This window comes from Sycon ciliatum, chromosome 5 (genome assembly GCF_964019385.1).
Source record: "Sycon ciliatum chromosome 5, ocSycCili1.1, whole genome shotgun sequence".
NCBI lineage: Eukaryota > Metazoa > Porifera > Calcarea > Leucosolenida > Sycettidae > Sycon > Sycon ciliatum.
This window is the reverse complement of record NC_088647.1, coordinates 2,452,865-2,475,596: the sequence shown is the minus strand read 5'-3', so window position 1 is coordinate 2,475,596 and position 22,732 is coordinate 2,452,865. Positions and strand designations below refer to the sequence as shown.

The following is a 22,732-nucleotide window of genomic DNA, read 5'->3' as shown; positions in this document are numbered from 1 at the left end:
TCCATGGACCCCGTCTAAAAAGTAAGAAATTAACGAAATGTGATAGCCGAAAATTAAAATTTCACACAAAACCTCACAATAATCACACACAGAATGAAAAGCTACATGTAGAAGACCTTTTCCCCTCGTGATCCTCTTTCCTATGCATGCATGACGTGCATGTTGCCAATTGTTGGTGCAGTACAGGTTTAGTGTTGAAAGCAGCATTTCAAGTGTTGTGATTATTGTGAGGTTTTGTGTGAAATTTTAATTTTCGGCTATCACATTTCGTTAATTTCTTACTTTTTAGACGGGGTCCATGGACTAGAACACAATAACTTTTTTTAGAAAACTGCCATAAAGCAGTTTTTATTGCTATAATACATCTGGCAAGTACCAAGTACCACCTTGATCTGCTCGCAGCGATGCAGGATCGCATGGTGTGCAGGGATCACAACTGCTGCGTGAAATGCGGAAAGTATCTGAAAAGTCACTGAGATTCAGAACATAAAAAAAGAGTGCAAGCAAAGTGATGAAATTGAAAATGTTAAAAAAAAAGGAAAAAAAGGTTGAATCCTGTTCAGCCTGGCCCGCCGGTATGCAGCTTGCACGCAGGTCGACTGCGGACAATGCAGCAGCTTCTGCATCATGGTGATCTGGCAGAGCCAGCAGCTGGCTGCCGCTGTCAATGTGTATGTGCCTCTGCTGTGATGTCGGGGGGCGGACAGGGGCTGGTTACCCGGTGGCAGTGGTCCACTTAGTCGGCTGCAGCAGGAATGCAGTCAGAATGAGAACATCATTTCAATCCTATCATCAATGATGTTGACAATGTTGGTGCTGTTTGCCGACCAATCAGTCAAAAAACCGTACCGGACGCTGGAAATGGACTTTAGTCTGCACCTTAGTATACTAGTCTGGTCAACCCTAGTTTTAAAATAATTATGCTGAACACCCACCTTCTTTTCAAACAATACACAATGTCAACCTGCATGGGTTGACAATTTTCATGTTAACCCAGCCTTAGTGCGATTTTCATGTAAACTCGGTCGTCTTGTGATTTTCGAGGCTGGTCAAACTTAGGCATGGATATATTCAGCACAAGCGAATTCACTGCATAGCCTAGGAGTAACTAGACCACTTGCTTGGCGCAACGTGTACCGGAGACCATGCCGCTTTGTCCAGGCTCAGTTGCAGACCAAGGCTGAGCCGCCAACCAGAAATTGTGACCATCGAACATGACATTGTACACATACATGACGCCGGGGACAGGAAAGTGAATCGCCATCTTCTCCAATTGAGATGCTTGCCGGAACACCAACGACAACACCAACAACACGGGCAAAACTCAACTTTGCTTCAAACTTTAACCAGGTCTGCAACAAGCATTCCTTTGGCGCTGTCGCAGACAATCTCAAAAATAATTTAAAAATATGAGAACGAGAGTACAGGTCTACCTTCGTTAGTAGATAATCCGGGGAGGGGGGGGGGGTATTATCTACTATCCGGGGAGGAGGGGGGTATTATCTACTATCCGGACGTGAATGAACGTGTACGTGTTTCAGGCGTCAGGGTTTTTATTTTTATCGTTGTCTACTAGTGAGATTTGTCCTATACCCGATGTCATACTAACGAGGGTAGACCTGTATGTTGCGTCCAGGTGACTTTTTTATTTTTTATTTTATTTTTCAACTATTGAACACTCCTTGCATGATGAACTAAAATGAGGAGGAGAACTCGACACAATGGTACATATCCAGCAGGACGGAGTGGGTGGGACCTGTGAGGCTCAGCCGACCAAGGCAAGGGGTCTCGGCATCACAGCTGCACACGTGCACCGAACTTACACTTCAAGTGACGGTGAGGTGGAATGACTTTGCCACAGTTTTGTAGCCGCAGCGATAAGTACCTGCGTGCGCTGCCGTGATGATCGGCGACCAGGTCATACGGATCACATAGTACTCGGGCACGACTTTCTTGCTGATCGTGTCGTATTGTTCTACCAAGTGACGCACAGAGATCACCGCAACGTTAGCTCCCAGTGATACCACCGGCTTGCCGTCGAGAGTCCAGAACACGGAGGAGATATCGGGAATGTTCTTGGCGTCCTTTGACCAGCCAAGTAGACAATAGATTTCGGAACCAATGCTAGATCTGGGTGCTCCATTCTTAGTCACTAGCTGTGTTCCAGGGAGATCATGGTTTCCGACGACCAGTGCCACTGAGATTGCTGTGAAGAACACGGCAGAAATGAAATATTCAGCAGGTCGGCAGAAAGTGAACCATAATTATGCCCTGGTAATGTGATGTCACCTCTCTTTACGTTTAAAGGGCCATCCGTTAATATAGATATTTATTTAGAAACGAAAACTAGTCGTTTAGGGGGGAGGGGGTTGAGCGCCTGTTTGTTTCTCGAAAAATATCGATGTACAGTTTGTATGTGTGGGCATGTCCAGAAAAAAGGAAAAAAAAGATCGATATTGATGTACCGTTTGTATGTGTTCGTTTCTCAGGGAGGGGGGGGGGGGTTGAAGAGAAATGACTAGTTTTCGTTTCTAAATAAATATCGGTATTTAGGCCATGGTAAAAATTATCTTTGATTCTCAAGTACGCGCGCACCGATTTTTGGCGGCGCACCGGCGATTTTTTTAATTTCTATGCATGCATATGCGCACATGAAAACGGTCAATGCGAAAGGCATGAATCAGGGAGTAGTAAAATACCGGTATTTTTCTACTCCCTGGCCTGAATAATAAAATAATTATATGAACCTGTGACAAACATACATATATGTGTGACCCTATCTTTGGAAATAAAACAATTGTGGGAAATAGAACAAAAAATCGCTCGCTCGCACCGATTTTCACAGGCTCATGACCTGAGAATCAACTTTATTTTTTACCATGGCCTTACGGATGGCCCCTAAGAACCCCTGGTAATGAATACTAATAAGCCCATTGCGCATTGCCAAATATAGAAGGTATGAGTAATGCATGTGAGTACGCTGGGATCAGCAATGCACTGTTCAACACCCCAGAGGGCCCAGACGACCATGTCCGGGTGGCTGTGTGGGGTGTTGGCTGTACAAATTACGTCATTGCGCAATGGACTTATGATACCATTGGCCCTGGTATTGTGATGTCACCACTCCTTGAAGACCCCCTGGTAATGATGTCATAGGCCCTGGAAATATGATGTCACCACTCCTTGAAGACCCCTGGAATAAGGCTGGCAAAAGATCAGATGATGATTGTCAACCAAACGTGGCACCCCCAGTGCAGTACACGATACTTACATGTACGAGGGTGCATTGCCAAAGCTATATTAATTAATACACACACACACACACACACACACACACACACACACACACACACACACACACACACACACACACACACACACACACACACACACACACACACACACACACACACACACACACACACACACACACACACACACACACACACACACACACACACACAACATGTGCTTTGTAGATGGGCAACACTACAACAATGCAAGTCTGGAGGTAGCCATTGCAGGCTTCGTCTTCAAGCTCTGCGAGTTCTCTACTGCAAGCATGCACGCATGCGCACACTATACATATGTATATGATTACATCACTACATCTCCCCCTTCAAATAAAAAGAAGAAGAAGAAGAAGAAGAAGAAGAAATCAAAATAAAGGAACAAAGTGAAGAAGGAAAAGCCAATTAATTAAAGAGAAAAAACAAAAAGAAGAAAAGGAAAAAACCGATGCGAATGCGCATGCCATGCGCCAGTCATTAAAAACTGCAAATCACTGAGAAAAACAAAAACAAAACACAACCACGCTACATACTACCGACAAGCGGCTGTGAACGAGGAAGAAAACAAAACAAGAAAAGTTCAGCACAAAAAAAAACGGTAAAATGGTCTCTACGTGTCCATGGACACACTGTCCCGCAGCAGCAGCAGCAGTCATCCATAAGCCGCTCTGGCCTTCTCTGTAAGGGTTACCTGACGGCCAGAACGGGTTTTCATGCCATCATGAAATCGCTTGGGAGACTCACTGGCTGGTGAGCTGGTCTGATCCCTGCAGACATCGCTAGGAGAAACTGGACGAGGCGAAGAACACGGGGGTGAGGCGTCCGCAAGTGCAGAACGGGTGAGAGGGGCCTCAGCTTCCGTTGACGCTGGCACCAATGGCTCACTACCTGTCGCCGATTGTGGTGCGGCTGGGCTAGTCGGAACCGGAACACTAACAGGAGGCGTGGACAGCGGTGACTTGGGTACGGAGGCAACAAACTCAGGCCAATCAGACGATGCAGCAGCAGGTGAGACCAATTCTCTGACATGTTGGCGGTTACGAAGCAGAATCCGGACACCGTCGGTTACTCCCACTTGCCTCCCGTACTGCTCCACCACGGTCCACGGCTTGGCTGGATCATTGTATCCGTCATGGAGGATCACCCGCTTGCCCGCCTGCAGATGTGGCAAGGCCTTCACTCCACGACGAGCGTCATGATCACGTGCCATTGTGGCCTTGGCTCTCAGCTGGATGCTGGGGTTGACAATGCGAGGAGGGATCATGGTAGGAACTCTGCTACGCAATGGGCGAGAGAACAGAGCCTCGTTTGGAGAGGTTCCCAACATGCGGTGTCGGGAATGTCGGACGTCGAACAGAACCTGGTTCAGTCGTCGACGGAAAGGTAAATGAGGCTTCAGTGCCACCATTCTTTCCTTGACGAGACGATGGAGTCGTTCCATCATGCCATTGGAACGTGGATAACGTGGGCTGGAGCGGATGTGACGAATGCCCAGCCGCTGCAAGAAGGTGGTCATCTGCTCCGACACAAACTGTGGCCCGTTATCCGAAACCAGTACAGACGGTAGACCGAATAGGGCAAACACTTCATCTAGCTCGTCCACGATAGCTGTAGTGGTTGTAGAGGACAGAACCTTGAGGATAGGGTACCGGGAGCCATAATCAATGAGGGAGAGAACAGAGTGGCCCTCAATAGATACCAGGTCGATTGCCAGTTTCTCCCACACGCCTTCAATCTCAGTGGGGAGAAGATCTTGCGGACTGTTTGTGCGACGTCGCCAACACTCGGAGCAACGTTCCACATACAGACTAGCGTCCTTGGTGAGCCCTGGCCACCAAACCCTCTGCCGGAGGGAATCTTGAAAGGCTTCCTGGCCCGGGTGTCCCTCATGCGCTAATGCCATGACGGAATGGCGTAGCCCTTCTGGTATCACAACACGTGCCGACAATAGCAACACACCGTCAGCTGCAGTGAGTTGATCTCTGACGAGATAGTACGGCTGCTCAGCGGGCGAGGCATCGCGCCAGGATGAGGTGAGCACACGCTGCAGGACACTGTGGAGCGTTGCGTCGTCTTGAGTGGCACGGCGGATCTCCTCAAGGTTGACTGGTGCTGCCTCAAGAACCATGTTGACGTACTCATTCAATGACCGGGACTCAGCTGGAGACGAGACAGTGGTCTTCAGCGGAGCACGAGACAAGGCGTCAACGCACAACAGTTGCTTTCCTGGGATGTGCTTGAGGGAGTACGAATACGGCATCAGAGAGACTAGCCAACGCTGGAGACGTGGTGGGACGTCATCAAACGGCTTCTGAACTATATGGAGCAGTGGTCTGTGATCCGTGAAGACGTCCACATCCCGGCCCAGAAGGTACTGGCGGAAACGAGTTAGAGCGAATACCACACCCAACATTTCACGCTCCATCTGCGAATAGCGTGTCTCCACATCAGTCAATGATCGGCTGGCACAAGTGACTGGCACCCACTGGCCCTTGTCGTCATGCTGCCAGAGGATAGCGCCCAAACCTTGAGGCGAAGCATCGCAGCTGACAGCCGTACGAACATCTGGAGATGGGCGGAAGTACGCCAATGTCTGCAGAGATGAAGCGACTGCCTGCTTTACTGCGTTGAATGCCGCAATCAGGCTCTCAGTAGCTACAAATGGCTCTGGCTGCTTGACGATCGAACGAAGTGGCTCAGTTACTTGAGACAGCTGAGGAACAAACTTGCCCAGACAGGTGACCATCCCGAGAAAACGCTGAACGTCGGCGAGGCACGTGGGCTCCGACAGTTCACTGATAGCTTGAAGCTTGCATGTGTCGGGTTGAACACCTTGCTTCGTCAGGACATGGCCGAGATACTTGACACATGTCAGTCGAGTGCGACACTTGCCCCAGTTGAGGCAGAGATTAGCAGCTTTGAGTCGTTCCAAAACGCTAGCGAGCCGTGCATCGTGTTCCGCCCGGTTGCGACCATACACCAAGACGTCATCTATATAGACAACAACACCAGGCAAACCCGAAAGGAGATCAGTTACAACACGCTGAAATATCTCGGGAGCACAGGATATGCCAAATGGCAGTCGTTTGAAATGATAGAGACCACAGTGTGTGGTAAACGTGGTAAGCGGTCGGGATTGGTCGTCAAGCAAGAGCTGGTGAAAACCAGACTCTGCGTCCAAAACCGAGAAAACCTCCGCTCCCGCAAGCTCCGCAGTAATCTCATCAATGGTTGGCAATGAACGTCGCTCTCTAACAATAGACTTGTTCAACTGCCGATAGTCAACACATAAACGCAAGGTGCCGTTTGACTTACGGACTGGGACGATCGGCGATACCCATCCAGACGCTTCCTTAACTGGCTCGATGATATCTGCCTTGACAAGACGATGCAGTTCATGTTCAATGTCGGCCTTGGCGCTGAATGGGGGACGTCGTGCTGGTTGAGCCACCGGCCTAGCTTCAGCATCCACGGAGATGGAAATTGGTTCGGTGTCAACCAAATTGCCAGTGTCCACCAGGTGCGCTGGAACCAACAGCTCAAGTTCAGAGATCACATCCTGGCCGAACAGAATACGATGTTTCCCATGGGGTACAACAAAACAACTACAAGACATGGTACGCGTAGGAGATGCAATGGTTACATCAGCCATGCCTAAAGTTGCAATCTCCCCGCCTGTGTACGCCTTGAGGACACGATTACTGCTGCGGGTAGGCTGGACAATGTCATCGGTGAGAATAGTACGGCTTGCACCGGTATCCAGCAAACCTTCACACTCCTTGCCATCCACCAATAGCGATGCGAGGAACTGGCGGTGTGACCCGGTCTGCTCAGCCATGTACACGGTGTCATAAACCAAATGAGCCTGGTCAGCTAGGTCGGCGGGCTCCTCGTCGACGGCGTTAGCATCTAATCCAGAGCGTTGCGACTGACATACGGCCGCAAAATGTCCGACCTTGCTACAACTGCGACAGCGGATGTTGGCTGCAGGGCAAAACGACTTTCCCTTAGCATGTGTACGGCCACAGTACTTGCAAGAACCAGATACTGTACGTGGCTGTCTGCGTTGCTGTCTGGTCGCACTAACGGCAGCCACTGAGCTAAACTGATTGGCAGGCTCTGCCGGCGGATCATACAGCTTACTCTCCGCATAGGAGGTCTCCAGTGCCACTGCTTTGGTGATGGCATCTGCGAGGGTGAGTCTGGACTCCTTGAGCAACTCGCGACGAACTTCGGGGGATTTCAAACCTGCAACCAACTGGTCTCGCACCTGGGAGTTAACCACGCTGTCCACATCCGTCGCCCCGAACTTACATAAGTCCACTCTCTCTCGTAAACGGCCAACGAAGGTGGAGACGGATTCCTCCGGCCCTTGTTTGAGCTGCCGGAATTTGTGACGTTCTGACGTCGTATTGATGGTGGGACGGAAGTGCGCCAGAACGGCGTCCGTCAGTGCTACGTACTCGTCTCCAGGAGAACCATCATCATTTGCTGGCGGAGAAGGAATAACCAGACCCTTCACAACTTTGCGAACTGAGAGTCCGGCCAAATTCAAAAATAAACGCTTTTTGTCAGCAGCAGTAGAAACATTACAAATTGCTAAGTAGTCATTGACATCCTCGAGCCAAAGCTCAAAATCGGCCCCGATGTCGCCGGCGTAATCGGGTACAAAATCCTTGGGCACTCTGCCCTTCGTTGTCATCTTGACCTGTTCACTGCGCCAATGTAGATGGGCAACACTACAACAATGCAAGTCTGGAGGTAGCCATTGCAGGCTTCGTCTTCAAGCTCTGCGAGTTCTCTACTGCAAGCATGCACGCATGCGCACACTATACATATGTATATGATTACATCACTACATGCTTCAGGTGGTATTGGCTACTGCTCAGTGACTGCTGTTGCTGTTATTGTCCACGCTATTTGCTACTGCTACTGCTGCTGCTGCTGTTGCCGTGACAGTATTGTCCACGCTATGCTTCGCTTTTCTCTAGTGCTAGGTGTCATGCCATTTGTTTCACAGTTCACACACAATAACCATGTTCTGTGTACATGCACTGGGCTCGCATTCTCTTGAAGGTGGGCCTGGCCCGATTCCATTCGAAAATACGTAAACAGATTTCCGCCAAGGGCGAGTCCATTACAAGTCAAGATAGGAATCATACTTCCTTCGCGTCATTAAAATTGTCGCTTCGCACATCGCAATGTTTGTGACTTGGATCGTCTTAGTCAGACTGTCGGAATCGCTGTTTTCTGTGTTTGAACATTGGTGCGACCCTTCCTGTGCAATGTCTACTTGTTACAGAAGCCGTGGTGGTCTCGGACTTTGTCGGAGCTCTCTTCCGCACCAAGCAAATTCATCGCGCTCCGCACTATTCCGCCCCAGAGCGCATATCGTTTTTCTGGAGTTCGTGCCGTCCCACATCGTTCGCATGGGCATTTATCAAGACTGCAAGCTCGGGTATAAGAATCCTGGTATCTCTCCTGAATACGAAATGCTGAAGTTGATGATGGCAAGAACAAAGTGTTCTCAAATTCCTAAAATACGCTACTTGTGGCGCATGTTGCTGCGAAGGTAGCAGGTCTGAAAACACCAACAAAATCAGCGAAGCGCTTGCCAAGGAAAGAAGGTACGGAACTACTTACCCTATCCCGCTGGAAGGTCGTTACAGTGTACTTGAAAAAATGCTAGCTTGCCTTCATCACCTGCCACCTGGTGGTATGGATCGCTTGAAAACGAAGTTTCTTGACCTGTATTTGAACGCGCGTCTTGTTCAGCATATTGTTGAGTGCTGAAGGGTCTGCCTCAAAGTCTGATGAAGACGTCGACCTTAGCAGCGATGCGGGAGGCCACAAACTAAAGCTTGGTCCGTCGACAATGCTCTGCCTCAATTTCTAGCTGATTTCTTTGCCCTTCGAGTGGACAAAATTGATTCGAAAAATCACTCTGGGAAGCAACAATTTTAATGACGCGGAGGAAGTACAGTCTTTTGTTCATTGTAAGGCTTGAATCTCTACTGGGCACAGCATCTAACGTTTTAACGAGAAAAAAATCCATCGTCAAATTAACTCAAGATCAAAGAAACGTTACTGGAGTGCCATTCCCTCCCTCTCTTCTGTACTAGAGATATGGCAGACGGATGTGCGATGGCAGGGCCGTTTTAAACCTTGTGCCCGCCAGGCGGAGGAAACTTAGTTTGCAAATCGTTTTAAAAACTTTAGACTCGTCACACTTTCAACTCTCCCAGTATGCAGTCTTGCTTGTACTTACGGTTGACAACAAGCTGAAAAGACTTGACGGTAGACCCATAACCACAGGTGTAAATGCCGGTATGTTGCGGTGTGAAGTACTCTGGCCAGGTGATCCGGACCAGAAAATAGGGAACATACAACTTCTCTTCCTTACTATACCCGATTAACACGGTCCGTACGGTGATATTTGCTCGCCCACTGTTCACCAATGGCTGGCCGTTGTATTTCCAGTAGACGCTGTTGAGATGTGCTGTTTTTTCGAAGCCTACCGACCAGCGAATCAGGCAGTAGACTTCTGCACCGATTATAAACCGCGAATCTCCATCCAGTACGGCCACGCGGGACGGCATAAATTCATCTTTGCCCAGCTGGCGGACCAGTAGTACTTCAAGGGCTGCAGGTGAGCAAGAAAACAAGAAGAAAGCGGATGCACATCAGACAGTCCGACCTCATCATCATGCAACATTGGACCTCCCTGGCACGGTAAGTTGTATGCCAATGCACTGATTGTCGCAATCACCCTACCCATACAGCTCTACAAATACATGTGCAACCGCGAGGCGAGGGGCTGTGAGGCGGTAACTTCAAGTTCCACGCACTTCAGCGATCGTCACAGTCAGACAGACAATCGCTGAAGTGGGTGAATCTTGAAGGTACATGCTCACTTGCAGCATCATGGCCCTTCTCCTTCGTTGTTTATGCCTACTGCTCTGCATATCTGTGTGTCAAGCACTCCACTTGTAGCTGGCTCGACCAGCCCTGTCCAGTAACAACGTTAGTTGTGCGATTGCACAAATAGGCCTCTTGGAGAAAGAAGTTTTCAGTAAATCAGCTATTAGCTATAGTTGAAGAATCCCAATGAACCGAACTAGCGGAGTCGACATATCACCTAGGCTTTATCGAATTTGCCACAAACAGATTTCGGAGAAAGTGTTGATGAGCAAAATTAATAAAGAACTCTGGTGGAATTATATGTGAAGAACAATAAAAAGAACTCGTGAGCCAAGGAACTCTGACCGTTCAAAATCTGGTTAGTTGGTGGACTCGATCGCATAACTTGTGCCCACATTTTTTCATGTTACCAACAATAAAAAGAGCGATGAAAACATATTCCTGAAGATGCCCTCTTGGAAAGGAAAAGGACATATGGAAACGAGTTAAGAGTAACTCTTCATCACTGTAACCAGATACTATATACAGTCAGAAAGTGCAATAAATAGGCACACAACTGACAGAGTACTGAGACATTCGACGTCCTGGCACCTAGCTTCAACACATCTCCGTAGCGCTAACCGACAGCCTTCCAACTTGGAAGGCTCAAGGTTATGGAAAGACCAAAGAGGGCAAGGCAAGCGCAATGAAAACGAGCACAAGCTACAGTCCAAACGGAACAAGGAATGAGTCGATTGTTACGGGAGAGAGATCCTGTCGACTCCAGAACGCCCGTGCGCGTGATCGGCAGAGTCAGCGCCGTCCCAGGAAACATTTCCATCAGTTCCCACAACATGCACGATGAGCTAAGCAACAAAGCATAGCGTAGGGCCCTGAGCTTCCAAGCTCTCTCGTTTGGTATTTGTTTGTGTGTTTGTGTCACGCCTGGCGCTATCCGTATCTGACGGCAAAAAAGCATAGGATGTTATCATTTTTTCAATTCTCCTATTTTTTTAAGGCATATCCTGGGATTCGAACCCGCACTATCGCCCTACATGCATTCCCCCATACACTTCGCATTCATACCCATTCTTCCAAGTTGCTTCACGTTATTATCTTGCGTTTGAAAGCCCTATTTGAATATTGCGGGCAGCTGTATGTGGCCAGCTGTGTTTGATGGTACGGTACGGTACGGGAGACGGTGTCGTATTACCCTCGATCGTACCTGTCCCGTACCTATCCCCTACCGTACCGTGCCATCAAAGACGGCTGGCCACACTGCATATTCAAATAGGGCTTTCAAATGCAAGATCACAATGTGAAACAACTTGGAAGAATGGGTATGAATGCGAAGTGTATGGGGGAATGCATGTAGGGCGATAGTGCGGGTTCGAATCCCAGGATATGCCTGAAAAAAAAATAGGAGAATTGAAAAATTTATAACATCCTATGCTTTTTTTGCCGGTAGATACGGATAGCGCCAGGCGTGACACAAACAAACAAATGTATGCGAAGTGTATCGGGGGATGCATGCAGGGCGCGCGATAGTGCGGGTTCGAATCCCAGGTTATGTCTTTATTATAATAAAAAAAGAATTTATAACATCCCTATGCTTTTTTTTGTCTAGGTCATCAAGGCAAAAAAAGCATAGCGTAGGGCCCTGAGCTTCCAAGCTCTCTCGTTTCTACGAGATTTCCAAGTATTCGTTGGTTTGGGGGAATGGAAAAGGGAAAAAGTCTGAAGAAAAATTGACTGTCACCATTAGGACTCGAACCAGGGACCATTGCTTGAGGCCAGAAACGCTCTGAACTCTGAGCTATGGTGTAGCTGAGACTGTTCAACATTTTTCTTCAGACTTCGCAAGCTCACGCTTCCCGCGATGCTGCACAGAATTGCACGTCTGTACTTACGGTTGACGATGATCTCGAATTCCTGATACACGCCGTTCCACCCGCATCTGTAGGTGCCCCCGGACGCCTTGGTGACATTGCGGCTCCAGGACAAGCTTGAGTAGTAGTTCAGCATAAGTCCCTGGGGTAAAGAGTGGGTAACGGTAAGGTTTTTATGCCTCATCATCTCTCCACCAGCCAATGGCTCGCCGTTGAAAGTCCAGAGGTTCGCTGACTGGGATGGCTGACTGGTGCCAGTGGCGCCTCCTAGACTGAAGGAAATTCTGCAAACCATGCGGTCCAGGGCGTTAGCGGGGCCCGACGCTCCATCTAGGATGTACACCCGGTTTGCCGGCGGGTAGAAGGCTATGCCCGACCTCAAGATCGTGACACTTTGGGGTGAAGCTGATCATGAGAAGAGAAAATAGAAAGGGCAAATATGTTAGACTCTGGTGGGGAGCCAAGGATTAATTTATAAGACGAGAAAAGAAGACCAAGGAACTACAAGTTAGCCTATTATCCACTAACACCACCAGTTATAATCAGCTCATGCGATAACATTGCATGACCGTGACCATAGAACGGTTGGAGTGCGCATCCTTGGTGAGCTATATAAAGCTGTATTTTGGTGAGTCAATCATTCGATTTGATTGTAAAGCGTGAGTTATTTCGAGGAATTTGAAGTAAAAAAACGCGCCAAGTTTCGCTTGTCGGAGGTAGTATATGGAAGTACAATCATGCACATGTATGCATAATCCGATATACCACGAATGTATGGGACCTGGTTCTAAAGATCACCTGGCTTTAACGACCGCTTTTGCTCTTTTCTTCTTATCAGAGCAAATAATAACGACCGCTTTTGCTCTTTTCTTCTTATCAGAGCAAATAATTATGTGTTTTAGATTTAATACAAATAGGTGAGTGTGCTTCCATAGCACTTTCTCAACAAATCAGAAAGATCCACAAGGACATTTCACCGCTTGGGAGTAGCACAGGAAAACTTCAGTGTGACATTCCCCCGGGCAACCTTAAACGTGGACTTTGAAGGCAAGTTGCAGTGACTGGAATAGACAGTGAGTGACATGCAGGCTCACCAAAAATAGTGCTTTTCACACTAGTGTTTCAGGTATAACAGTTGCCCAGGGTACATGTCAGTGAGTTGTACTGATGTACATGATTGTATTGTTCCTAGGCACCAGCGGATTATGCCGGCAGAAATATTGGCAGAATTCGCTACTTTTTCTGGTAAGTTTCATGCATGTTTGGTATGTGGATAAAGAAATGGAGCAGAATTCGAGGAATTGCCCGCCATAAGGTTTGTATGGTTCTGCCAATTTCACTGCTTTTCGAGCAGAATCCGCCGGTGCCTAATTGTGCCTGTGAGTTTTCAGCCCCAGTCAGAGTAGGCTATTCAGCCCCAGTCAGAGTAGGCTATTCAAACTAAGGTCAGCCATGAGCATGTTTCTATGACTCCGGCGTGTTTGATCGTGTTTGATCAGCGATTGTGCACTTGCCACTCGAAACACGATTGCACCGCTGCATCACAACGGGAAATTCACGTTCAGACTTGACTTTGGCCATAGTCTGATTAGCCCACAAGCGTGCGCGGTCAATTGCACCCACCCAGGACCGCCCCTCTCCGAGCTCTCTGTTGGAATTGCATGAAAAGACTCTGCGTCCTAACACATTAACCAATTGTGCCACTTGGCTGGAGACACCCCCTCCCTTTTCATACTGGCCAACCCTCCCGTTTTTCCCGGGAAAATCCCGGAAAATCAACACTCTTCCCGGGGTCCCGGGGATTTCAAGCAAACTCCCGGAAAAGCCAAAGTTTTGTCTGATACAGGATTTTCTAGAAAACTCCATGATTTCTGCCCGAATGTCCCGGTTTTTTTGAAATTTTTGCAAAGGTATGTACGGTGCTCATTCGCACTTCGAACCAGGGAGTAGTACAATACCGGGTATTGTACTACTCCCTGCAAGATCTGCACTGACAAAGTGACAGGCGGGCGCCGACTGATCAAACTGCACTACGTCTACGAGCTCTCGTACAGCCTATGGCCTAGGGTCGATCTGTGCTGTACGCACAGCTGTAGAACGTTTTTTTGGCGGGAAAAGCTCTTTTTCACTTGTTTTTGTGCCATCCAGGGATTTTGAGAGAAATCCAGGGATTCTGCATGTCTTGTCAAGGGATTGAGATTGTGGTGGTTGGTCAGTATGCCTTTTCAAACACATTTTGTTGGGTGGGGTTACGGCATGTTAAACAACTGGCAAAGAGAGACGCTCTACAGCACTGTGGGATTTCGTCACACTGTGTGGTTATGAGTTGTTGGCACGCCCGTGCACTCACTCACCCGCGCACATACTCACCCGCGCACACACTCACCCGCACGCACCCACACTGACAATTGCCACAGCCTGAAAGTCGACAGCGAGTTCTTGCTAGCTGCTATGCAACATGTTTCAATTGTCCTTTACTCATGAACTTTGACCCTGACCTTTGACCCTGACCTTTGACCTTTCTACTTTGGCTGGACTTTGAGCTACAAAAAACCGGCACAGTTTTTTCCTAGTCACGTTGCGTAAAACTAGGTTAGGGTGAATGTTGGCACTGAGATCCTGAGTTCAAGTACTCTGAATTTCTCCGATCGAATATTCGAGTATTCGAGCAAAACCGGACGAGCTGACCTGATAGGTACACAACCCGAACATCCACGGCCCGTTACTACCGGTAACTCGAGGGATGAATTTATCCGGTATCGCATCGCAGTTTGCTATGCAAAATCGATCTACTGCCACTCAAACACCCCCGCGACTAGCAGAGAACTGCGATACATACAGGCTACTAGTATCCATGCCTATAGCTTGCGCCGTCAAGTAACATGCATACTGCGCAGTGTAGGTGGTACATGACTATACTCTCAATTTGCCTGCACATGTATGATGCAAGTAACCATACGTATGGTGAGAGCTAACGGGACGTGTACACAGACATCTTTTTTGTGCTAATCAAAAATCAAACATTGCTACACAATTGAGATGTTGTATAGCAAAACTGCTATGCAAAAACTAACAGTAAATTCATCCCTGAACTCTATTGGCCAAACACAGTCAGTTTACGGCTATGTTCACAAGAGGTACACAAAAGGAAGTAAATAGGGCTGTTTTTTTTTGTTGTAACTCAGAGTTTCATGGCAAAAACCAATCATCAGACAATGATGATTGGTTTTTACATGAAACTCTGAGTTACAACAAAAAACAGCCCTATTAATTTCTTTTGTGTCCCTCTTGCGTACTGCGCTCTGCCAATTCCGGGCATTTGAGCACTATTGATATTGCCGAGAGTACATAAACCAGAGTGTGCAACTCGGGATGGTTCCTGTGGGAGCGTAATTCGTGCAATGCGTCATTTCTGACGGCATGGTAAGCCACAGGTACGGTGAAAAGTTGCGTAACCAGTCGCGGTGGTGCAGGTCACTGAGTTTGTCCTGATTTCGGTTTTTTTGATACGGATAGCCTGGTGACTTCACTTGTCGGTGGATGTACGCAGTGTACACAGTCACACAAAACACCGAAATCCTGAAACAGGACGTCGAAAATCAAGCAAACTTGGCTGATTTCCGGGCTATGAAACATGAAAATTTGAGCTGTACGCAAGTCGCGGCTTGGCTGACCTCATCAGGGTGACGTAGTGCACGAACTGCGCTGTTTCAGATCTGATGTGCACAGTTGCACACTCTGGCTTATGTACTTTTGATATTGCAGGTTAAGGCGTACAGCCTCTGTGTACGGCTATGTACATGTATGATTGATGATGATTGTATGTACCGTATTTTCCGGAGTATAGTGCGCACTTTAGATGTGCTATTTTAGGCCCTAAATCGCAGGTGCGCACTATGCTCCGAATATGAAATGCATGTACTTCAATGAAGATTGAAGTGCGCACCCCCAATGAATATTGGGGGTGCGCGTTATACAAAGGTGCGCACTATACTCCGAAAAATACGGTATTACCCATAAGTTAGTACGTTTAAAAAAAAGTTAGTACGTAGATCTACCCGGGTAAAACGTACACCTGATTAGTACGGTCTTTTTTCGTCGCATGGATATTCCTCCCATCAAGTGCATAATACAAGATCAAAAGCGTGTAGATCTACGGATACAATGTACTCGGATAAGACGTGCAGTGTATGACAGAGGGAGACGAAGAGAGGGAGAGAGGAAGAGAGGGAGAGGAAGAGAGGGAGAGGAAGAGAGGGAGAGGAAGAGGGAGAAGAAGAACGAGTAGTGTGAACCCCACATTGAACACCGCACGTAGATCAACATACCTGACGTCGAAGCGAGTGACAATGCAACCAAGAGCAGCGCCGCTACTGTGCAGCGCGACACAGTGACAGTAGTAATCTTTCCGGCAGCCATTCTGCACGGACGAGCGGGAAAGCGAACAAACGGCCGATTCTAACACTAACTTCAGCAGTGACTAAAATACATTGGCTACACAAGAGTAAGACTGAAGCGTACAATCGGTGAGAAAACAACCAACTCGGCCAAGGCAGAACCGTCGGCTGCTTTTTATACCAACTGCAACAGGCAGTAGTCATGATTGTCACCCTATCCGGACACTCGAATCCTAGCTGCATGGTGCATGGTACTCACGTAGCAGCATGACAAGTTGTGGAGACACACACGCAATGACCGATCGTGAATAGCACCCGCTTGTACCCGTTTGTCAGCCAATGACACTAATTATGTGCAACTCTTACCTTGTCCGATTTGGTTACGTGTTCAGGTCGTCACGTCACTTTGTAGCACCACGCGTGGAAACCTGCGGAGTTAAAGCACTGAAGACGAGTGTCTTCACTTGTCTTTGCCTCCGATCCGCACTGCTAGCAAGATGTCTACCCTTGCTACTAGCAAGATGTACAATCGTCATGACATTGTAGCAACGAAGAACAGTTTTCAGCTGTAGACTGATTGCAATACAACGAGGAAGTCGTCGAATCATGAGTGGCTGTGTACTAGTGTGTAGCGGGGAGTTGTACAATGTTGAAACCCGGTTCAACGTTTTTACGACTCCCAGCTGCTGCTATGTAGCGATACGACTTTTGTTGTTGTACAAAGTCATGTATACTTTATTTATACTGTAAAGTCCGCTGCAAACCGGACTGCCAAACGCCCACTTCGCAGCAAACTTCGCAGCAAACGCCCACCCCGTACCCCAGCGGGTCCATACTGTATTTCGTCTTTTTCAGGTCAATTTAGTTGTAGAAAACTGGCACGAAGGTCGAATGCGTACGAGAACGACTGTAATGCCTACAAACTGCCTATGTCGTTACCAGGAGGCTCTGCAAAAGCGATTGTCATTATCTTGCTGCAAAGAAAAATAGTCTGTATCGGCTATAGAGTGACCGGATATAAGAATATGTCGGCTACAGACTACAGTGATATTGGTACGAAATATCAAAAGCAAAACGTATTTTATCCAGTACAAATATCACTATAACCAATATTATCGGATGTAATGATATATCGGATATCATGATGGCAACAAAGAATCAAAACATGCATAACTCACTACATTATTATCGGCTATAGTGATAACTTTAAAATGCATGTTGCAATAATATCAAAGGCCCTATTTTTTACTTTCTTCACGTTGCTTATTTTTATGGTGATACATGTACATGTACATAACAGAATTTTTTTATGGAATTATCACATATCAGGTGATGGTTTCTATGGATTGAACCAATCAGAGGCCTTCGTAGGCGGGTGATATAGGCCGATATCACCTCGCCTAGCCCATATCACCCCTGCTGCTCTATATCACCCCTGCTGCGTACACCGTACGCACATACTCGAAAGCGTACTATAAAATTGCACTCCATATTTAGCACTTGATTGTTCCTGCTAGGCCCTACGCTACAGGCCCTACTACTAGTACTAGCTACTGCCGCGCCTATCCCCCCCCCCCCCCCGCCCCTTTGGCCTTGCTGGCGAAAGCGGTGGGGGTCTACCAGGTAGGCTCAGTAGAGCCTGAAACATAGGGCTAGAAGGAGCAATCAAAATGCTAATATGTATTATCCCATGGTACGGTACTATAGGCCTGTTTCAGCCAATCAGGAGCCTTGCTGACCGGGAAATAATAGCCAATACAATCCCGCGCGGGATGATATTCATTATTACCTGGGTTCACTTTTACCGTACCTACTACGGTGCACCCTGCATTGGCATGCCCCCACCCCCCCTCGATTCGATGCAATGCATCTTGCCACTGGAGTCCTTTCAATCAGAAACCCAGCGACAAAATACACTACACAGAACCGTGAGAGGGTGGGAGCATGCCAATGCAGAGTGCACCGTCGGTACAGTAAAAGTGAACGGAGAGAACTTACCTCCGCGACTACGTCCAAAACCAGATTCCACACAAACAAACAACGAACTCCAATCATTATTCAACTCAACACTACGACACAAAGGAGACTTCGAAGTGCATCTGTTCTCATTCACTCTTTGTAAACTCGAAAACTACACAAAGTATCAACATCCGAGTGAAAATAATTACTAATTGCAAGGAGAGATACCGTAACAACTCGAAAAGTACTTGAAGTACAAGACGTGAAAGTGAGAGGAAAAATCGTGTACAGAATATTCAACAGTGTGAAAGAAGAAGAGCTCAGCAATCCATGTGTGATGTAGATAAGTTATGGATGCAAGATGTGACCTGCAGTGATTATCATGACACTGTATCCAGTACGATTACCACAAGAACAATCTAAAACGTAGATGCTGCTACACATCCAGTTTGCCTATAATAATTATAACAAGATCAACGTTCTTCTGATTGCATAGTGGCCGATAGTGATACAACGAAGAGTCTTGATACAACGAAATGCACTTTACTCACTGGTGCCAATGTCCGGCGATATGTACAATGTGGTTACTGCCTGCACGGACAGTGTTCAGCAAAGATCCCAAACCGTCGAAAGTTCCACGCCGATCCAATGACAAGGAAGTCAGCACCAGCCTCCATACATAATGACGTGGTATCTCGCCGTGACTTTGAAGAATGGCCCTTACTTTGAACCAAATGACTATGTATCATAACAGTGCAATCTTCGTCAATAATAATTATTCTCTAATCCAACTACCGGTACTAAAATGCAACTTGTCTCCCGAGCTCCATCGCTCTCAAACCTTGACTGGATTGAAAAGAAAGGCAGCATCTTGTTTTTGGTATAGCTGTACCTTGGTAATTGTATTCAGAACGCAGTTGCGTCGATCCCCAAAATGCGTAGATGTACCTGGGATAAGTAGGATATTGACCCGCGTACTCGGGTGTTACCGTACCCTCATATCATCCCTCCTGCTACGCAGTCGGGATGATATTCGGGAGGTAACACCCTCGTACTTGGGTAATATCCTATTACATGTACGCGCATGCGGACTGTCATTCTTGTACTTTGTGGTTCGTGATCAGATCAAGTTGCTACAGTTCGGAGTTTCAAATTTGAAACACAAAACAGCAACTAACTTGATCTGACTACAAACTACAAAGCACGAGAATGACCATGATGACAGACCACACGCGCGCGCATGTAACTGAGCTGACAATAACTTACTTGTTCCAGCCACATGAACCAGCCGCCTCAGCAGGTGAATGCAACCTTGACATCGATGCGTTGGTGAGCAGCCGACGAACTTGACGAACTGAATGCGTTCGAGACGAAGTTGTGGAGCCCATCCCAGTTTCAGTTCCTGTTCCAGGACTTCCTACACGCAGTGCTCAATCACGAACAACAACACCATCGATATCGTAAAGAAATAGAGAATTTCAAAACCACAAACGATGTTTACCACTGAACAAGTGTGTCGGGAGACTGAGTAAGTCGGAAAGGTTTCTCTCCATTTTCTGGAATGTTTGGGTCAAGCATGCAATAAATGATTTACTGCGCCTCGTACGCACTCGTACACGGGCAATACCGGCTTGATACATGACCTCACGACTGGCGCCGTTCGGTCATGTATCAGCCGGTATTGCCCTTGTACTCGTTTGTACTCGTGCAGTAAATCATACGGCTTCGACGTCTCCCACCAAGAGTACATAACCCGAGGGGGGGGGGGGGTATGTACTCTTGCTCCCACGCATTATCCTGCCCGACCTGTGGATTTCCGTCTTTAAGACACAATGAAATCCGTGACGTCACCGCCGATCTCATTCGCCAGATGGCTCACTCGGTATCCGTGGAACCAAGAGTACGGGGGGTTATGTACTCTTGGTGGAACCAAGAGTGGTTTATGTACTCTTGGTGGAACCTCTACTGCAACCGCTCTCTGGTGAGCAGTTCAGCCTCCGGTCTGCGTCCTTAGAGGACAATGCTCGCCTAGACATCGCTGCCAGTGGGCTTTGGGGTGGCCGGTTCGAACGCACAATGTTTGATATACCGGTTTTCAACCCCTATGCTGCTTCGAATCGTGCTGCCTCAGCCCCCGCTGTGGATGCCCGCCATGAACGCGAGAAGAGAAGAAGATAATTATGAAGAGAGGATTCGGGAAGTCGAGAGGGTCTCCTTCGTGCCAGTCGGCATGTCGGCCAGTGGTGGTGCTGGGAAAGCTGCAACAGTTTTGTTCAAGCGTTTGGCTGCTCTTATCTCTGAAAAGAGAAATGACCAGTATTCTGCTACCATGGCGTAGATTCGCACTCGGCTGTGCTTTGCGCTGGTACGGTCCAGCATCATGTGTTTGCGTGGTGCCAGATCCTCGAAGTCCGTTACCTCCAGCGAGATCCAGTTGCCGTTGTCGTTGCGAAGGCACGCCTGCGGCCTGAGGCAGCTGACTAACATTTTGAAAGTTAGTTGCTTGGGCTGAGTTTCACTTGTTTTATTAGTGTATTATAGGGTGCGTTCTTAAATCCTCTCGGAAAAGTTGGAGACTCTCCGAAAAGTTCGAGAGCTGTTCTTATCCTCTCCGAATTTTAGGAGGCTCTCCAAAGCTCTCCAAGCTCTCCAAGCTTCAGAGGTGGTTGAAACTTGGAGATTCCCGCGCTTTGGGATCAGCGCAAGAAACTAGGCTAAAAGCCACGTGTTGATCATGAGTGTACGGATTTCCCTTTTCGCATACGCACAGCGCATACTATATTCGTGGCACTCAAGATCGCGGCCCCTTTGGCGCTTCATTTTGCTTGACATCTGCAAAATATCTCCGAATTCTTCGAGACCCGTTCTTGAAGAATCCCAGTTTCTTCGACTTCTCTTTTCTTCTTCTCCTAGAAGCTAGAGAATTTAAGAACGCACCCATAGTTACTGCGCGCGGCATGCTAGCTATATAATCATAATAACTGTTTTTGGTTTTGTGCGTACCTGTACAAGAGGAGTAAAAACAAAAGGTAGCTAGGTGAGGCCTCTCGCAGTTTTCACCAGGGAGTACGAGCTCGTACCCATAACGGTACACGTGTTGTACTTCGTAGACCACTCCCTGGTTCTGAAAGTGATCCTGGAAAAGATATCAAGGACAAAAAAATACAAAAAACATTCTTGATAAGTATGGTGGTAAAGACACACCTGGCAATATGGCGGTAAACACACGCCTGCCCACACACGCTCTCTAGGCTGCAAAGTTCTGGCACAGAGCTCTCCTTCTCACCACCACCACCATCAGTTCGCGCCTGGCGCCTGGTCGATGCATGGTTGGCGGTATCCGGCATAGCAGGCTGGTACATCAAGTAGTGCATGGCACATAGCAGATGACACAGCAACGACATAGCTCGATTGCGACGTACGTTTCGTCCCCGCTGGACTCATCAGGCAATCTTCTTCTCTTCTTGGTGTGTCTTTACCACCATACTTATCAACCATAAGTACAGCTGCAGTGGTGTCTTCAAATTCATTCTCCCGAGTCAAGCTCCGTGTGAAGACATCCAAGAAGAAGATTGCCTGATGAGTCCAGCGGGGACGAAACGTACGTCGCAATCGAGCTATGTCGTTGCTGTGTCATCTGCTATGTGCCATGCACTACTTGATGTACCAGCCTGCTATGCCGGATACCGCCAACCATGCATCGACCAGGCGCCAGGCGCGAACTGATGGTGGTGGTGGTGAGAAGGAGAGCTCTGTGCCAGAACTTTGCAGCCTAGAGAGCGTGTGTGGGCAGGCGTGTGTTTACCGCCATATTGCCAGGTGTGTCTTTACCACCATACTTATCAACCATAAGTACAGCTGCAGTGGTGTCTTCAAATTCATTCTCCCGAGTCAAGCTCCGTGTGAAGACATCCAAGAAGAAGATTGCCTGATGAGTCCAGCGGGGACGAAACGTACGTCGCAATCGAGCTATGTCGTTGCTGTGTCATCTGCTATGTGCCATGCACTACTTGATGTACCAGCCTGCTATGCCGGATACCGCCAACCATGCATCGACCAGGCGCCAGGCGCGAACTGATGGTGGTGGTGGTGAGAAGGAGAGCTCTGTGCCAGAACTTTGCAGCCTAGAGAGCGTGTGTGGGCAGGCGTGTGTTTACCGCCATATTGCCAGGTGTGTCTTTACCACCATACTTATCAACCATAAGTACAGCTGCAGTGGTGTCTTCAAATTCATTCTCCCAAAAACATTCTTCTCTGAAGAAAAGGTCGACAGGTCGCTGCTAGCTTGGATGACGAC

General features: G+C 47.9%; 1 protein-coding gene across 1 annotated transcript; it reads right to left on the bottom strand.

Moving 5' to 3' along the window:
* Positions 1-458: 458 nt before the first annotated feature.
* Positions 459-17,008, bottom strand: LOC135817138 (uncharacterized). The gene is made up of 6 exons (XM_065330262.1): positions 16,843-17,008; positions 16,408-16,499; positions 12,101-12,484; positions 9,559-9,933; positions 1,824-2,206; positions 459-744 (listed from the first exon to the last, which is right to left on the bottom strand). Exons 2-5 carry the CDS (start codon positions 16,496-16,498, stop codon positions 1,827-1,829), a joined length of 1,230 nt encoding a protein of 409 aa, XP_065186334.1. The 5' UTR covers position 16,499; positions 16,843-17,008; the 3' UTR covers positions 459-744; positions 1,824-1,826.
* Positions 17,009-22,732: the final 5,724 nt, after the last annotated feature.

Coding starts and splice junctions, on each gene's coding strand:
- LOC135817138 (XM_065330262.1), bottom strand. CDS start 16,498: ATGGCTGCCGGAAAGATTACTACTGTCACTGTGTCGCGCTGCACAGTA. Junction 12,485..16,407: donor GTCACTCGCTTCGACGTCAG/GTATGTTGATCT, acceptor TCTCATGATCAG/CTTCACCCCAAAGTGTCACG. Junction 9,934..12,100: donor ATTCGAGATCATCGTCAACC/GTAAGTACAGAC, acceptor GCTCACCTGCAG/CCCTTGAAGTACTACTGGTC.